Genomic DNA, 18470 nt, shown 5'->3' with positions numbered 1-18470 from the left:
GGCTTTGCTGGTTTGACGAGCGTGGCAGTAGAAAATTATGCCGTGAAAAAAAAAATAACTCGAATGCTTCAGCGCGTGAATTCCTTATGGGGCCCTGCGGTGGGCTAGGAGATGTTAACTACCTCGCCTGGTGCACAGGAAGTTATTGGTTTGATCCCGGCCCTGATGCCTGCTGTATATTTTGAGTTTGCGTGTCTCTCTCGCTCTCTCTCTCTCTCTCCACGTGGTCGCGTGGATTTTTCTCGGGGTCCTTCCGATTCTGCCCCTCCACGGTTAGAATGAATGTCACGCGTTTGGAGTCTTCGGCTGCTGCTTGACGTTTCCACGCGATCATGATGACGATGATGATGAGCCACGACGTCGAACTGGTGGCCAGGGTCGCTCCTGAAAGAGAGCTGCAACAGTGGTGGCTAGGAGATGTTAACTACCTCGCCTGGTATTCAGGAGGTCGTGGGTTCGATCGCGACCCTGACGCCTGCTGTATATTGGTAGTTTGCGTGTCTCTCTCTCTCTCTTATCATCACGGTGGCTAGGAGATGTTAACTACCTCGCCTGGTATACAGGAGGTCGTGGGTTCGATCGCGACCCTGACGCCTGCTGTATATTTTTGGAGTTTGCGTGTCTCTCTCTCTCATCATCATGGTGGCTAGGAGATGTTAACTACCTCGCCTGGTATACAGGAGGTCGCGGGTTCGATCGCGACCCTGACACCTGCTCTATATTTTTGGAGTTTGCGTGTTTCCGTGGCCACGTGGCATTTTCCTCGGGACCTCCGGTTTTTGCCTCCACTTTTAGGAATGTACGTTTAGAGTAAATTTCCACGTGATCATGATGAGCCACTTCGTTGTGCCCAGGTCGCTTGTGACAAAGAGCTATCTACATACTCTTTGGTTATTTCGGTAAAGTCGCGAGGAAAATCTAATTAAATGATAATTATAGAATACGACGTTTCGATTGCAACACAAGCAACCATCATCAGGTAAGAATGAAATAAAAAACAATCACGGTAAACTTGGAAATACAATGCAATACAGCATAGAGAGTCAGCTAACACAACAGTCAACACCCCACCTGGTTGATTGACGTTCTTACAAAGATTGCTAAATTTGAGAGAGAGAGAGAGACAAAACACAGACACGGAGACACGCGCACAGACAGAGACACACATGCAGAGAGAGAGACACACACAAAGACACACAGAGCGAGGCACACACCAAGTGGGCCTTACCAGGTAAAATAAACATAGTTAGAACTGATCACGTTCTAACTATACCCACATTAACAAAGACAAAGATCCCCCGTGTCGCCTTCACAGGCTGTCGGGGCGAGTGCTGTTCGCGAGCACCTATGAAGGCCGGCACGGTGCACGGGCTGAGTCGGTGGCCAACACCACGCCCGGCCGCCTTTGTCTCCCCAGTGGCGATGTTTACACACCGCACCGGGTACTCATTTGAGGCCGAGTCGACCTAGGGGAGGCCTAGGACCGGGTTCAGATGATCGTCACCGGTGTTGGCCGTAAGCGCGAATCGAACCCGGGCCGCCGGGTTCGGGAGCTAACCGCTCGCCCATTGGAGTATTTGTCTGATGCATGCATTTCCACGTGCACCAACACGCACGCACACGCGCACGCACGCCTTTGATGAGTTCGGAAAGGCGCTAATTGCATTTTAGGTCAAATATAAAGCGCACGTGCAAAGGATATGCAGCCGCGTGCTAATACGATTTAAATTGCATTTTCTCATAAAATGTCAGGTTTAGGTAGCTGGGGGTGTGAAATGTGAGAATTTAGGAACGTGATTATTTTGCCCACTATTAATATGTTTAAGAGCCACTTAAGAAGTTATATCGTGGTTCTCGGTGGCTTTGGGAAATGGCGGAGGCGTTCGGAAAGTGAAGATTTTCTAACATTTCTTATTGCGCGCACCCTCGCTCCTTATCACTTGCGGCGGCGTTGGAAGTGTCGAAGTGTTCCCCATCTCGTACCGAGAGTTTGTGTGTGTGGTGCGTGTGGGTGGGGGTGGTGGATGCTGCTACGAACTGGCCCTGGGCATCCCTCCCCCTAGGTTGACTCGGCCTCAAATGAGTACCTGGTGCGGTGGAGTTTGTGCAAAGGCGGCCGGGGGGCGTGGTGTTGTTGGCCACCCACCCCCTCGTGTGCCGTGCCGGCCTTCATAGGTGCTGCTCGCTAACAGCTCTTGCGACAAGAGTCTGTTGTTTAGTCTATAGGCGGGGGGGGGGGGGTTCTTTTTCCTTCGTCTTGCCACGGTCTCCCGAACGGTGTTTTTTTTATGGCCACTGTTTTTAATTTGCGTGCCAGCCGAATTGCCCCCCGAAAATGCCTCCAATCTCACCGAAACCGCGAAGCTTAGTTTCATAGTTTCATAGTTTATTTATGTTGGTATAGCCCTGTGAGCCATTCGGCTCTTGAATCGGGTGCAACCTCAACAAACAAAAAACATGAACAAGAAAAGATCTTAAAGTGATTATGTGTGACTGTGCAAACAGAAAATCCAGGAAAAAAACATTCAAAATATTCCTGAAATTGCACCGTACACCAACGCTGTGTGCAAAAATCCCTGGAGGATGCAAGTCAAACAACAACAACAACCACAAGACAACTAAGATTAAGGCCATCAGTCTAACTCCGTACTACAATAAACAAAAACATGGCCAAAAAAAAGTTTTCGAAATCACCAAAATAAAAGCCATAAATGCAATGTAACAGTGATCATAGGGACTGTGACCGAATTTTTTAACAATAAACTACGTAAATAAATTATAACACCAAAATCTAGAGCCATATTTTAGGCCACTGAATAGCAGTGGCAGCTAGGGGGTGTACAACTCCTCTAGAGCAGTTTTGAGCGAAGATCTCATAGGTAGCGATTCAAGTTGCAGTTTATTGGCAATAGCATTCCAGACCCTGGGGGCATCAGTAGCAAAAGGCCCTTCCTCCGGTTTTTGTACGGCAATAGGGAATGTGAAGCTGGTAAATGAGCGAAGATCCTGAGGTCAAATTTGTTCTTTGAAGCTGAGCTGTGTTGAGCCCGGTGCCGGGCACTTGGATGGGTGGCCACCACCACGGCATGCCAGTTGTTGTGGGCGTCTGACAGATACGCAGCGCCAAGGACAAAGATCCCCACAGGATATTCGTCGCTGGCGTTGGCCATGTTCGGGATTCGAACTCGGTGTGGCCGTGCCTGCGGTGCGGCGCGTTGACCACTGCGTGATTTTTTTGTTATTTTATCTTTACCTACGTGACTTTGCCGAGTAGAACCAAAGAGTACGGATCCTTGCAGTCACGAAAGCTTCAAATCTAGAACTGCCCCTGTCGCCCAAACAGACATGCGGCCAGGCATATTGCTGGCCACCCACCCCCTCGTGTGCCTTTCCCCGGCCTTCATAGGTTGTGCTCGCTAACAGAACTTGCCCCTACAGTCTGTTAAGGCTACACGGGGGAATCTTTGGCTGTATCTGCACTACAAAAAGATAATAATAATAATAAAAAAAGCATTCACCGTGTAGCCTTTACAGACTATCGGGGCAAGCGCTGTCAGCGAGCACCTCCATGTAGGCCGGCACGTCACGAGTCGATGGGTGTCCAGCACCACGCCCGTCCCCCTTCGTCTCCACCAGGCTCTTGGCGTTCGCACTACCCCCCCCCCCCCCCCCGTCGCCTGTCAGTCAATTAGTGGGGGTATTGTCTGTGCCTTCGTGGTTATGCATCGGACGCGTCTGTGCATGCGCGAGCCGCGTGTGTGTGACGCGCAGCGGTTAACGCGCTGCGCTTGCGAAACCTGGCCACCCGAGTTCGGTCCCCGCTCACGGCCAACACCGGTGACAATTATCCGAAGCGGTGCCGGGGCCGTTTCCTCGGTCGATTCGGCCTCAAACGGGTACCTGGTGCAGCGTGTAAAACATTGCCACCGGGGGGAGACAAAGGCGGCCGGGCGCGGTGCTAACCACCTCGCCCCCTCGTGTGTCAGGGCTACACGGGGGATCTTTGTCTTTGCCCGTGTGATTAAGCCGCTTAACGTGCGGTGCCAGCACTTTGCGGAGCCGATTCACAGCCCAATTCTGTCCAATTAAAAACTACGAAAGAGCATGGCGTTTGAGGAGCGAATAGTTTGCACGTGTTATATAGCTTTTCCAACACTCAACTTTCTCACCGCTTGTGCGCTACTTGGGAATTCGTTCAAATGTTTCTCTCCCGAAGTGCGTGCCGGGGAAAAGAAAAACTGTGCAAAGAGCGATCCCGTTTTACTCGCTCTTTTGCGCTTAATGGGCCCCGACTCCACACCGACGCGTCTAAGGGGGAGTGGTGGGTGTCTCACGCGATGCCCTGCCTGGCTTGAGTGACCTCCCCGTGCCCTCACTAGGAGGTGAGGATTGAGACCCAAGGCATTGACTCAATAACTCGCCTCCCTCGATGTGCCGTGCCGGCCTTCATAGGCGCTCGCTAACAGCACTCGGCCCCGTCAGTCTGTTTGGACCCTAGGGGGCTCTCTGTCTTGCCCGAGTCTTATCGTTGTTAAACGCACGTCGCCCGAACAGAGTTTTTTATTGGCTCTTGTTTTCAGCGCGTGCGGGCAGCCGAAGCGCCCAAAATGCGACCAATCTCACCGGAACTGCGAAGCTAAGCGGGGCCTTGAGCCCTGGTCAGTACTTTGGTGGGTGACCACCAAATGCTTTTTGGGAGGAACGCGCTCGTTTTGTTTATGGGCTCCACGGTGGCTAGGAGATGTTAACAACCTTGCCCGGCGTACATGAAGTCGCTGGTTAGATCCCGACCCTGACACTTGCTGTGTATTTAGAGTCTGCGTTTCTCTTTTTCTCATCATCGTCACCTTGGCCAGGAGATGTTAACTACCTCGCCAGGTATGCAGGAGGTCTTGGGTTCGATCCCGACCCTGACGCCTGCTGCTGTATATTTGGAGTCTGCGTGTCTCTCTCTCTCTCCCCCTGTGGTCGTGTGGATTTTTCTCCGGGTCCTCCGGTTTTCCCCTCCACATTTCGGTAGAAAATTATGCCGTGAAAAAAAAATAACACGAATGCTTCAGCGCGTGACTTCATTATGGGGCCCTGCGGTGGCTAGGAGATGTTAACTACCTCGCCTGGTGTACAGGAAGTCATCGGTTTGATCCCGGCCCTGATACCTGCTGTACATTTGGAGTTTGCGTGTCTCTCTCTCGCTCTCTCTCTCTCTCTCCACGTGGTCGCGTGGATATTTCTCGGGGCCCTTCCGATTCTGCCCCTCCACGGTTAGAATGAGCGTCACGCGTTTGGAGTCTTCGGCTGCTGCTTGACGTTTCCACGTGAGCATGATGATGATGATGATGAGCCACGACCTCGAGCTATCATTTCTGGTGGCCACGGTCGCTCCTGAAAGAGAGCAGCGACACCTTGATGGTCCCTGACTTGGTAAAATTTAAATAGCGTCGTGCGGATCACGAATTTTTACGGCGGGCATGTTTTGCAAAGTGGATTACCCTGATTGTTTTTTTTCCGTTGTCGTTGGTAAAATTAGGTTTCTCTCGGCGCGGACTGGCGGCGGTGTTTATTGTAACAAGAGTGTCGGCTTTGTTTCTTGGACGCCCTTTAAATCCCCCTCGCTGAGCCATGCGGGACCGTGTCGGTGCGTCATGCAATGTAAATATTTTAGTTTATTGCCTTTTGGTTAATTCAGATTAAGTGTTAATGAGATTTAAGAAGTGCCACGTGTTCCGCCTGAATGTAATTCGGACGTAGTAATTGCGTTAATTTTATTACGCATTATTCTCGACTCCCACCCCCCACCCCCCCCCAAATCCGCGCGCCGCCCCCCCCCCCCCCCACCACCACCCGCTTCACCCGACCTCCACTGCCGGGTCCCTCTCGCCAAATTGGTCGCCTGCCGCCCGTTGGTTCCGCACCGGGAGCGGATGTCGACCGGCGGCAGCGCGGCCCGCCGTTTGGCACGCCGTTTGGCCCGTGATGAAGCCAAATCTCGGACCAGGTGACGGGAGGGGAGAGGTGGGGGGGGGTCAGATCCGGCCAACGGGGGATGGACTTTGTCCGTCGCCGGAGTTTGGGAGCCGGCCGGCGGGCGCAGCTGCCGCCGCGAAACCCGGGCGACCCGGGGTCGATTCCCGCTCTCCGGCCACCGACAGCAGTCGAGCTTTTCCGAACCGGTTCCCGGGGCCCGCCCCTAGGTCGACTCGGCCTCGAGCGAGAACCCGCTGCGGTGTGTGGTGAACATCACCAATTGGGGGGGGGGGGGGAGACGGAGGCGGCCGGGCGTGCTGATGGTCGCCCCACCGCCTCGTGTGCCGCAGTGCCGGCCTTAACAGGTGCTGCTCGCTAACAGCGCTTGCCCCAACAGTCTGGCACAGGCTAACACTGGGATCTTTTTAAATAATTTTAAAATCTTTTTTTAAAAAATCTTTTCTTAATGTTAGTTTTTATTTTATTTTTCTCGTGCAGATACAGGCAGATATTCCCCCGTGTAGCCTTAGCAGACTGTCGGGGCAAGTGCTGTTAGCGAGCAGCGCCTATTAAGGCCGGGCACGGCACACGAGGGGCCGGGTGGCCAGCATCGCGCCCGGCCACCTTTGTCTCCCCTAGAATCGATGTTTACCACGGCACCGCGTAGGTTTACTCAGCCTCAAATGAGTACCTGTGTGCGGTGTGTAAAAACATCGGCAATAGGGGAGACAAAGGCGGTCGGGCGTGATGCTGGCCGCCCACCTCCTCGTGCGCCGTGCCGACCTTCATTGGTGCTGCTCGCTAACAGCCCTTGCCCCAACAGTCTGTCACAGGCTATGCGGGGGATCTTTGTCTTTGTTCTCACAACAGCTAGCTGAGTGCCGGGCGGCTAAATCGCAGCAGGTTGGCACGGCAGGGGTCACAGGTGGTGCAATCAGCCATTCACCTCAGTCAGTCAACCCAGGCCACCTGCGTCTGCCCCGTGATCTCCTGCCAGCAGAGAGCCTTCGACACTCCACGTGGCCTCAAAGCGCACGTAGCCCTTGCACGAGCGCCACTAAGTGACGTCACCGTCACTTAGTGGCGAATGGCGGTTGTTGTTGTTGTTGTTGTTGCTGCTGCTGCTTGCTCGCTCACCAAGTTTGTTGAAGGCTGAGTAGGGGATCTCTGTCTTTCGTGCTTGGTGGAACCCTTACACCACCTCGTATTTCCTTCCCCCACTGCCCCGCGTCCCGTGCCTCGTTCACCCAACACGCCTCAGCCTTGCCCTGCTGTGTGTCCCACCCCCCCCTCCACCCCTCACCGTCCCTGCAGGCTGAATACACCCCCGGGGAGCAAGGTGTGCCTCAATGGTTCGATCCAGGTCGTCAATGGCTTCATGCTGCTGGAAGAGTCCAACGTCCGCCTGCTGGGGGGGGTCGTCGAGCACCTGGTGGAGAAGTGGCAGCTCCAGCAGGTGAGGTCCCCCCCCACCACCCCTGCCTCTTACCGCTAAGCTATTCAACTATCTTCTTTGGTTCTTTCGGTAAAGTCACTCCAAAGCCACTCCAGCGCTGTCCTACCAGACAGTCTCGTCCCTTCACCTGATGAAGGCCGCTTGTGTTGTGGCCGAAACGTCGTGAGAATATTATTGTGTTATTTTATTTTATCAATTTATTATTTTATTCTCATTCTACGTGACTTTACCGAAAGAACCAAAGAAGATGAATCATTGCAGTCACGAAAGCTTTAAATCGAAATTCTATTCAACTATGTTTTATTTGACCAGGTAAGGCCCCACCAGGCAGCTATGGAACCCCTTTAACAGAAGCCACCCGGCGCGAGCACAACTGACAGCCCAACAAAGTGGCTTATCATCATCACGTGGAAATCTGTCGCAGGCAAATGCTCTGAACGCGTGACGTCGATTCTACATGCGGACGAAAAATGCACCGCAGGACCCGGGGAGAAATCCACGTGACCACATGCCACGTGAGGCCTTAATATCCAGGGCATCCTGGTGCACTTGAGCCCACTGCTCAGCTTCAAGGCTCAAATCTCGTCTGCACGTTGGTGAGATGTTAACTACCCCGCCTGGTACACAGGAGGCCGTGGGTTCGATCCCGACCTTGACGCCTGCTGCTGCTGTATATTTGGAGTCTGCGTGTCTTTCTCTCACCGTGGTCGCGTGGATTTTTCTCCGGGACGTCCGGGTTTTCCACTCCACAATTAGAATCAACGTCACAACGCGTTTAGAGTATTTGGCTGCTGTACATTTCCACGTGGTGATGATGATGATGAGCCACTTCGTTGAGCTATCATGTGTGGCCGCGTCGATTCTGAAAAAGAGCTGTACAGCTCAGTGGGCCTTACCTGCTAAAATAAAAAAAAGTAAAAATGGTTTCAGTGAATGTCATCACGGTGTTTGTTTGCCACTGCTAAGTGTGGGTTGGCGAAGGTTGTAAGGTAGGTTTGGACCCAGGAATCCATCGAATACCGCTTGCCACTCATGTTAGCCGTGGCCAGGAATCTAACTCGGGTGGCCAGGTTCATAGCGACAGTGCACTCGATGATTTGGCTCCGAATATAAATTCCCTAATATCGGGTATCAGCCACGACGATGAGCTATCGCGTGTGGCCAGTCTCGCCTGTGACAAAGAGCTAATAGCACGGCGAGCCTTTGCTTGGCGAATATAATAATACATAAAAAAAAACCCTTCTACGTGACTTTACCCGAAAGAACCAAGAATATGATAAAAACGGTTTAGTTCATTTTGAGCACGGGCCGCCAGGGAAAGCGTAGCTCAAGTCGAAGTGCAGTGCTCTCATCCTCCGTGAGCGGCCCCGGGGGGTTGGTGGTGACCATGCCCCACGTGTCCCTCGCAGCAGCCGTTCCCTCCGCTGGACATCCGCTGTACGGCAAAACGGCGTAAAATTCACGTCGCGGGCTGATTGTGTTCCCATTTACGTTTGTTTTTTCTCTGTAATCAAGCGATTTTATTTTTTTTGTTTGAGATGGCCGGTTTTTTTTATTTATTATTTGATACACGCAGTGACCTTTTTCACGCGGATGCTTTCACAGCGTCTGCTTTGGTTTCTGTTCTCGGGAGAACATTGAGGTAATGCATAAAACAATTATGTTAATGTCCCCCCAACAACAACAGGAGAGCAGTATTGGAAGCCCCGGCGTTGCTTCAATTGCCAGCGGTACAGAGTCAGCCCGTTTCTGTTTGCTGCCGGGAATTGATCCATGTTCTGCGTTCCGAAGCGTGGCACTTTGATGAATTCTGGGGGCCTCTCAGAGAATTGAACTGCCAACTCCGCGCGTTCCGGCTCGGTGTACGTATGCCACCGTACGTAGCCAGCCACGCAAAGCTGACTGTTTATAATCATACTGTATGCAATGAACGATGACGATGATAGCACAATTATGGTAATGGTAGTTGATGATGATTATGAAATATATGGCCGTTAAATAGTGACTTCACACCCTATGGCCGTAACATAATAATCAGAATGCACGGTCCCTTCTCGTTCTGCTGCTGGACTAAGTCCTCGCTGTAACTGCGTCGGTCGCGGGAGGTGTCCGACGTTAGAGTTGCCGAGGACTGGTTCAAATATCACTCCCCACCAATCTGCATATATATAAAAAAGGGAAATTTGTGAATGTGTGTTCGAAATGTTTACCATACTTCCCGACATGCAACAAACTTGACATTTGGCATGTGGGTAGCCTCCAGACTGTACACAATGCAAAAATTATAATAATAGACTTTTGTATTTTAGGGGGGAGGGGGGAGGGGGGGGCGCAATAATGGATATATTTTGCACGGCAAAGTGAGCGGTGACGTCACGTACCAAATTGGCTGTGTCGGGTGGTGGTGAGTTGAACAACGCATTTGTATTCACACAATCTAACCCAAAAAAAAAACCCTGTGTTACGGATGATATTGGTCGCGAAATGCCCGCGTGTTAAACTAAAACTGAACTTAAAAAAAAAAAAATTCCGCCAAGCAAAACACACTGAGCTATTTGGCTCTTTTTTTTCAGAAGTGACCAGGCCATAGATGATAGCTCAACGAAGAGGCTTATCGGAAATGTAAAACCGCGGCTTATAACACTCCAGGACGCGTGATGTCGGTTCTCAATGCGGGGGAGAAAGTCCACACGACCGCGGGTCCGAATCGAAACCCACGACCTCCTTTATACCAGGCGGGGCAGATCACATCTCGCCGGCGGGGCAGATCACATCTCGCCGGTGGGGCAGATCACATCTCGCCACCGCGGGGCAGATCACATCTCGCCGGTGGGGCAGATCACATCTCGCCACCGCGGCGCCCCCGTGTTTATGTGCGCGCCAAACTTCTTCCGCGGCGTGCGCCGCCAAACCGCGCTGATCCGGGGTGCGGTGGATTCTAAACGTTTAGGGCCCTGGCCGGGAATTGAACTGGGATCACCGGGGCTCGCCGCACAGTAGCGCCGACCGCCGTGTGCCACCGAGGTGGTGGAGGCGGGAGGTGGGGCGCGGGGTGCCGGTGGGGAAGAGATGAAGGGCTCGACCATTAGCGGCCTCCGTGTTTGTATTGCGAGACGGGACGGGACCGGCCCGCGGGTTACGATCTTCTCTCGGCCCGTCGACGGCAGTGGTCTCACTTCCCTAACCGGTGCGTCTCACGTGGAGGGGGAAGGTGTTCGCGTCAGCGGGGCACGGGAATTCGGAACTGCTGCGATTTATCTTTGGGGCTCCGTGAGCTTCCCCCAACAGCTGCTACATATCTGCAGCGGGGGAATGTATCATCATATCATACATTGAGGGAAAAAAGTATTTGATCCCCGGCTGATTTTGTACGTTTGCCCATTGACAAAGAAATGATGAGTTTATCATTTTAATGGTAGGTTTATTTGAACAGTGAGAGACAGAATAACAACAAGAAAATCCAGAAAAACGCATGTCAAAAATGTTATAAATTGATTTGCATTTTAATGAGAGAAATAAGTATTTGACCCCTCTGCAAAACATGACTTAGTACTTGGTGGCAAAACCCTTGTTGGCAATCACAGAGGTCAGACGTTTCTTGTAGTTGGCCACCAGGTTTGCACACATCTCAGGAGGGATTTTGTCCCACTCCTCTTTGCAGATCTTCTCCAAGTCATTAAGGTTTCGAGGCTGACGTTTGGCAACTCGAACCTTCAGCTCCCTCCACAGATTTTCTATGGGATTAAGGTCTGGAAACTGGCTAGGCCACTCCAGGACCTTAATGTGCTTCTTCTTGAGCCACTCCTTTGTTGCCTTGGCCGTGTGTTTTGGGCCATTGTCATGGTGGAATACCCTTCCACGACCCATTTTCAATGCCCTGGCTGAGGGAAGGAGGTTCCCACCCAAGATTTGACGGTACATGGCCCCGTCCATCGTCCCTTTGATGCGGTGAAGTTGTCCTGTCCCCTTAGCAGAAAAACACCCCCAAAGCATAATGTTTCCACCTCCATGTTTGACGGTGGGGATAGTGTTCTTGGGGTCATAGGCAGCATTCCTCCTGCTCCAAACACGGCGAGTTGAGTTGATGCCAAAGAGTTCCATTTTGGTCTCATCTGGCCACAATACTTTCACCCAGTTGTCCTCTGAATCATTCAGATGTTCATTGGCAAGCTTCAGACGGGCATGTATATGTGCTTTCTTGAACAGGGGGACCTTGTGTGCGCTGCAGGATTTCAGTCCTTCACGGCGTAGTGTGTTACCAATTGTTTTCTTGGTGACTATGGTCCCAGCTGCCTTGATATCATTGACAAGATCCTCCCGTCTAGTTCTGGGCTGATTCCTCACCGTTCTCATGATCATTGCAACTCCACGAGGTGAGATCTTGCATGGAGCCCCAGGCTGAGGGAGATTGACAGTTCTTTTGTGTTTCTTCCATTTGCGAATAATCGCACCAACTGTTGTCACCTTCTCACCAAGCTGCTAGGCAATGGTCTTGTAGCCCATTCCAGCCTTGTGTAGGTCTACATTCTTGTCCCTGACATCCTTGGAGAGCTCTTTGGTCTTGGCCATGGTGGAGAGTTTGGAATCTGATTGATTGATTGCTTCTGTGGACAGGTGTCTTTTATACAGGTAACAAGCTGAGATTAGGAGCACTCCCTTTAAGAGTGTGCTCATAATCTCAGCTCCTTACCTGCATAAAAGACACCTGGGAGCCAGAAATCTTTCTGATTGAGAGGGGGTCAAATACTTATTTCCCTCATTAAAATGAAAATCAATTTATAACATTTTTGACATGCGTTTTTATGGATTGTGTTGTTATTGTCTCTCACTGTTCAAATAAACCTACGATTGAAATTATAGACTGATCATTGCTTTGTCAGTGGGCAAACGTACAAAATCAGCAAGGGATCAAATACTTTTTTTTCCCTCGCTGCATATAAATATACATATATGAATACATCATTATTGAAAAAAAAAAATTAGCCGGTAGAAGCGTTTCGTTTGATCTCGGCCACGTTTGCGGGGTGCACTGCGTCAGTTTGGCGGCTGCGTCTGTGCCATTTCGCCAACTCAAGCGCGTTGACATTCACCGCCATCATCGCCCCCCCCCCTTTTTGGAGGGGCGACCTGGTTTGACGTTAGCTCTGCAGTAGCGGCTCATTGATTGTCGTCGTCTTCGACGTTTTAGTTCGCGGGCAACGGTTGTGAGATCGCTCACTCGCTCGTTCATGTTATAAAAAAAAAATCTAGAACCCCAAAAACAAATGCAGACATCCGAGAGGGAAAATTACAAAACGAAACCTTTTATTTTTATTTTCACCAGGTAAGGCCCACTGAGCAATGTGGCTCTTTTTCAGAAGTGACCTGGCCACAAACGATAGCTCAACGAAGCGGCTTATCACGTGGACATTCATAGCAGCCAATTACTAATAAATGTGTGACGCCAAATCTAAATGTAGAGGGGGAAAACAGGAGGACCTGGAGAAAAATCCATGTGACCACGAATAGAGAGAGAGAGAGACACGCAAACTTCAAATATACAGCAGGCGTCAGGGATGGGGATCGAACCCACGACCTCCTGCATACCAGGCGAGGTAGTTAACATCCCCTAGCCACCGTGATGATGATGAGAGAGAGAGACACGCCAACTCCAAATATACAGCAGCAGGCGTCATGGTCGGGGATCAAACCCACGACCTCCTGCACACCAGGCGAGGTAGTTAACATCTAGCCACCGTGATGATGAGAGAGAGAGAGACACGCAAACTCCAAATATACAGCAGGCATCAGGGTCGGGGATCGAACCCACGACCTCCTGCACACCAGGCGAGGTAGTTAACATCTCCTAGCCACCGCTGCGCCCCAAACTCAGCTCACGATCGCATAACCATCTGCCCCGATATTCCCGCAAATAGAGGGCTTACTGGTAGCACTTTGGGCTCACTGCCCTCTTAACCCACCGTAGCGGCAACGATCTCGAACAGCAGACTTGCAGGGGAGGGGGAATAGAGGGGATGAAGGGGGGTGCAGGGGAGTTGGGTGGAGTTCACTTATTTATAATCATTCCTCTCCCGGTCGATAATATTTAAACCGCTGATGGTGGTGGGGGCGGGGGGGGGGGGTTGGCGCTCAACGGCAGTTGTGAGGATGGCTCCTGCCGTAGCGAATTTTTGCAGAGTTTCTCAACCTATTTTGCGGCTTTTGAAATGCCACGGCGATTTTGTTTTCCCCCCCCCCCCCCTTCCATTTTTTTTTTGTTTTAACGTCGCCCGTTTTACAGCGGGGGGACACCGTCGGCCTCGGTCGGCCTCGGTCGGCCTCGGCTCGGGAGGTTAAATGATGCGAGACGGAAATCGAGCTCTGCGCTTGCCCGTCTGCCGCCGCTGCTGCCGCCACCGCTACATGCTCACATTTATTTGCTTTCCGCGAATGTCATTTCACAGACCCTCGCTTCCATTTTCGCGACCCGCGCAGCTCGCGAAAAATTTTTTAACCGCCCCCCCCCCCCCCCCCGCCGTTTTAGAAGTTTTCCGACGGACGGGCGTTCCACCCGGCACCGTAACGCCGCCGCCGCCAACCACCGCTTCCGCACCCCCCGAGAAACGGATCAGAATTCAACAGCCGACACCACCCCCCACCCACCCACCCCCCCCCACCCCCCCCACCCCCCACCTCCTCCCCCCGAGTCTTCGCGTCGAAGTTTAAAAAACGGGCGGGTGCCAAGAGAGCGATTTATTTGCTTTCCTTTTCCCGACCTCATCCAGGGCCCGGCGTTCCGTCGTTGGCGGTTGTTTAAAATGGGATTCGACGCTTCCCCCCCCCCCCCCCCCCCCCGGGGGAGTTTGGCGCGTGCCTACCGCCGACGCGAACCGCCGGCGCTTCGAGCGGCTCATTAGCCGCGTTGAAGCTCCTCGGTCACACCTCCTCGTGCGATCGGAGACCACGGCGAGAGATGGCGGGGTGCGGTGCGGTGGGGGCGGGGGCGGGGGGAATGGTGGTGGTGGTGGTGGTGGTGGGGAGGCGTTGACATGAAAATGAGCCGAGTTATCGGTGCCGGCATCGCTGGCTCCCCTGGGGTCCGGCGCCAACGGCGGCTCGGCTCGGCTCGGCTCGGCTCGTCCTCGCTGGGCCGTGCCGGGTTCATGCGCGCACGCAGTAGAACCTCGAGTTTGCCGATCCTCCAGCGCTGGAATAGGGCTCTGCGGTAGCGAGATGTTCGTGACCGTGTGACCCTCTGCAGAGCCTCTGTTCCAACGCCAAAGAATTCACCGTGTGAATGTTTTTTTTTTAAATCAGGCACTTCTTTGGGCGGAACGCGTTCGTTTTGTTTATAGGTGCCACAGTTGGCGAGATGTTAACTACCTCGCCCGGTATACGGGAGGTCGTGGGATCGATCCTGACCCTGACGATGCCTGCTGCTGTATATTTGGAGTTTGCGTGTCTCTCTCACATAGTGGTGAGATGTTAACTACCTCGCCTGGTATACGGGAGGTCGTGGGATCGATCCCGACCCTGACGATGCCTGCTGCTGTATATTTGGAGTTTGCGTGTCTCTCTCTCTCTCTCTCGCCCGGGGTCGCGTGGATTTGTTGGTTCTACGAACCCACGCAGTGCCGATCGTGCGAGTGTTCATCCCCATTTTGTGCGTGCTGGTTTTTCTGCAGCCACGCTGGGTTGCTGCCGCGAAAAAAAAAATTGGTCAAACATTCAAATCCGCGAACCTCTCCAAATGTGAGGATTTGAGACGCGCCAAGACTTTACCGGGTTCATAAAATTACCTTATCGGCCGTCATTGTTTCCTGCGGCATTCCAGTGAGAAAATGCAGACCGCTGTCACGACGTTTTTTTTGTTTGTGATCGAACACGAGGCTCGTGTGTGTGTGTGTACGCGCGGTCGGGGAAAACGTGACTCGTTTCGTCACGACGTCCGGGTGTCCCGCGAGCATCCATTTTTGTTGTCGCCCACTTGATTCAAAGTCACTCTTTGGCCTCCGTGTCTGTTCACCGAAGCCACGGAGGCGGAGCTGCGTCCAGGCCTTGACGGCGCGTGGTTTACACCTTGGGGTAGGCCAGAGGGGGTGATGCAGAGGGTCCTGTTGTTAGCCCAGACCTTGGGCTAACAACAGGACCCTCTGCATCACCCAGACCTTGGGCCAACATCTTGTTAGCCCGGACCTTGGGCCGTGGCAATGCTGCACTCAAGCTGGATGCTGGGATCGATGGGCTCACGGTTATCTGGGACGGAGTGTCCGGCTTTGTCGCCGATGCGAGAGTGGTCAGTGATGCCGGTGGTGATGCACGTGGTCGCAGTTTTCGCAAAATTGATTTGATTTTTTTGTTACTTTTTTTGGGTTAAGGCCACGTAAAATCACGCGGTCGAGAAGCCTCCACCAAAGCTGACACGGCCTAAAGGAATGACGCCGTCGTCGCGCGTGCGTTGCGTTCTCGACGCCGCGTCGTCGTTAGGACAACGCTGGCGACCGAAACATGAAGGAAAAAAAAACGCCTCGCACGTGACCCAAACATCTCGCACCCCTGCTGCCTTGGCAATTCCTCCTCGATAGGGCCCCGGCGGTTGTAAGCATTGAACCAGCGTCAGAACATCAACAGGCCGATGCGCACAATCTCCTTCAGAGATGGAGACCCAAAGGCGAGCCGCCCAGCGGGCGTTGACTGCGCTCCAAAACTGTGGGCCGCACGATAAACCGCTGTGGGTCTTGCGCTCCTTCACACGGAGGAGGAAGAGCACAAACTACACGGACTCTCTCCTGCCTCTCTCTCGCTCTCTCGCTCTCTCCCCGCCCCCCGCGACGCTCCCTCGTCGTGGCCATCAGACCTCGGCGTTGGCATCGCAGTTCCCGCCACGGATGCGCACGGACGTGATCGTGGCCGGGAGTTTGCCTCCCGCCCCGCGTCAGGAGCGACGTCTCGGTCTCGGACACGGCAGCGGACGTCCCCGCCGGCGCGGATCGCCAACCGATGACGCCGCGCGGTTGCAGGTCGCAAGTCAATTCTCCCGATGGAGCGCCCGTTAGGAATTCTGGAGTTCAGGTCGGAGGAGGTCACCGAGCGGCGGGGCGCCGTTCATGCCGCCCGCGGACAGCCGCGCGATTACCGCGCACGTCATATCCCGCAGGTGTTTCCGTCGCCCATCGATCAACTTGGGGGTGCCTCTCGCTCGCCCGCTTTCTCATCGGCGCCCTTGTTGGCTTTAGTCTCTCCGCTGGGTCCGGCGAGCCCCTGCGCCAAACTCCCGTAACCCTTTCACCCTCCTCCGTCCTGCGCGCACGTTCGGCCGGAGCTCTACACTGACTGCTGCAGCTTGAGAGAGAGAGAGAGAGGGAGAATTAAAGTTGACGAGAGATAAAGTTGACGAGAGATAAAGTTGACGAGAGACATAAAGTGACGAGAGATAGAGTGACGAGAGATAAAGTGATGAGAGGTAAAGTGATGAGAGATAAAGTGACGAGAGATAAAGTGACGAGAGATAAAGTGACGAGAGATAAAGTGATCAGAGATAAAGTGATGAGAGATAGAGTGACGAGAGATAAAGTGATGAGAGATAAAGTGATCAGAGATAAAGTGATGAGAGATAAAGTGACGAGAGATAAAGTGATGAGAGATAAAGTGACGAGAGATAAAGTGACGAGAGATAAAGTGACGAGAGATAAAGTGATGAGAGATCAAGTGACGAGAGATAAAGTGACGAGAGATAAAGTGATGAGAGATAAAGTGATGAGAGAGATAAAGCGATGAGAGATAAAGTGATGAGAGATAAAGTGACGAGAGATAAAATGACGAGAGATAAAGTTACGAGAGATAAAGTGACGAGAGATAAAGTGACGAGAGATAAAGTGACGAGAGATAAAGTGACGAGAGATAAAGTGACGAGAGATAAAGTGACGAGAGATAAAGTGACGAGAGATAAAGTGGTGAGAGATAAAGTGACCAGAGATAAAGTGATCAGAGATATAGTGATGAGAGATAAAGTGATGAGAGATAAAGTGATGAGAGATAAAGTGATGAGTGAGATAAAGTGACGAGAGATAAAGTGATGAGAGATAAAGTGATAAGAGATAGAGTGACGAGAGATAAAGTGATGAGAGATAAAGTGATGAGAGAGATAAAGTGACGAGAGATAAAGTGACGAGAGATAATGTGATGAGAGATAAAGTGACGAGAGATAAAGTGACGAGAGATAAAGTGATGAGAGATAAAGTGACGAGAGATAAAGTGATGAGTGAGATAAAGTGATGAGAGATAAAGTGACGAGAGAGATAAAGTGATGAGAGATAAAGTGATGAGGGATAAAGTGACGAGAGATAAAGTGACGAGAGAGATAAAGTGACGAGAGATAAAGTGACGAAAGATAAAGTGACAAGAGAGATAAAGTGATGAGAGATAAAGTGATGAGAGATACAGTGATGAGAGATAAAGTGACGAGAGATAAAGTGACGAGAGATAAAGTGACGAGAGATAAAGTGACGAGAGATAAAGTGACGAGAGATAAAGTGACGAGAGATAAAGTGACGAGAGAGATAAAGTGATGAGAGAGATAAAGTGACGAGAGATAAAGTGACGAGAGAGATAAAGTGACGGGAGATAAAGTGATGAGAGATAAAGTGACGAGAGATAAAGTGATGAGATCTAAAGTTTACTTAATTATTAAAGGTAATTTATTAAAGATAATGGTTTTCCTACGCCAATATCATTCCCCGCGAGATTTGCCATTCACGAGCGTCTCCTGAACTTATCCGTCACGAACATCGAGGCAACACTGACCAACAGTTCAACAACTCGTAGGCTTTCGCGACCAACATCACCCACAATACACGTTGTTTTTGTTGGGTTAGATCACGTAAACATATAAGTGTTGTGTCATTAAACCCGCAAGCACCCGGCACGGACAATTAGTAAGGTTTGTCACGTGAACAGAACGTGGCCAATTACTTACTAGTACAGCACAGCGGTGTTTTGGAGATTAAACCCCCACTACAAAATTTTCAATTCGAGTGCCGTGACATTCCGCCGGTAATCGCATCAACAACAT

At 51.8% G+C, this 18470-nt stretch overlaps 1 protein-coding gene across 1 annotated transcript in view; it reads left to right on the top strand.

The window, feature by feature from the left end:
- TDRD3 (tudor domain containing 3) overlaps positions 1-18470 on the top strand; it is a 319274-nt gene that overhangs the window by 52170 nt on the left and 248634 nt on the right. Inside the window, exon 6 of the mRNA XM_076053389.1 lies at positions 7279-7420. Within this exon, the coding sequence (XP_075909504.1) occupies positions 7279-7420 (142 nt within the window). The remainder of the gene's footprint in view (positions 1-7278; positions 7421-18470) is intronic.

Source organism: Petromyzon marinus, chromosome 61, assembly GCF_048934315.1.
Source record: "Petromyzon marinus isolate PM22_M1 ecotype Great Lakes invasive population chromosome 61, UKy_Petmar_22M1.pri1.0, whole genome shotgun sequence".
Classification (NCBI taxonomy): Eukaryota; Metazoa; Chordata; class Hyperoartia; order Petromyzontiformes; family Petromyzontidae; genus Petromyzon; species Petromyzon marinus.
The sequence above is the reverse complement of the archived record's forward strand: the minus strand, read 5'-3'. Positions and strand labels throughout refer to the sequence as shown.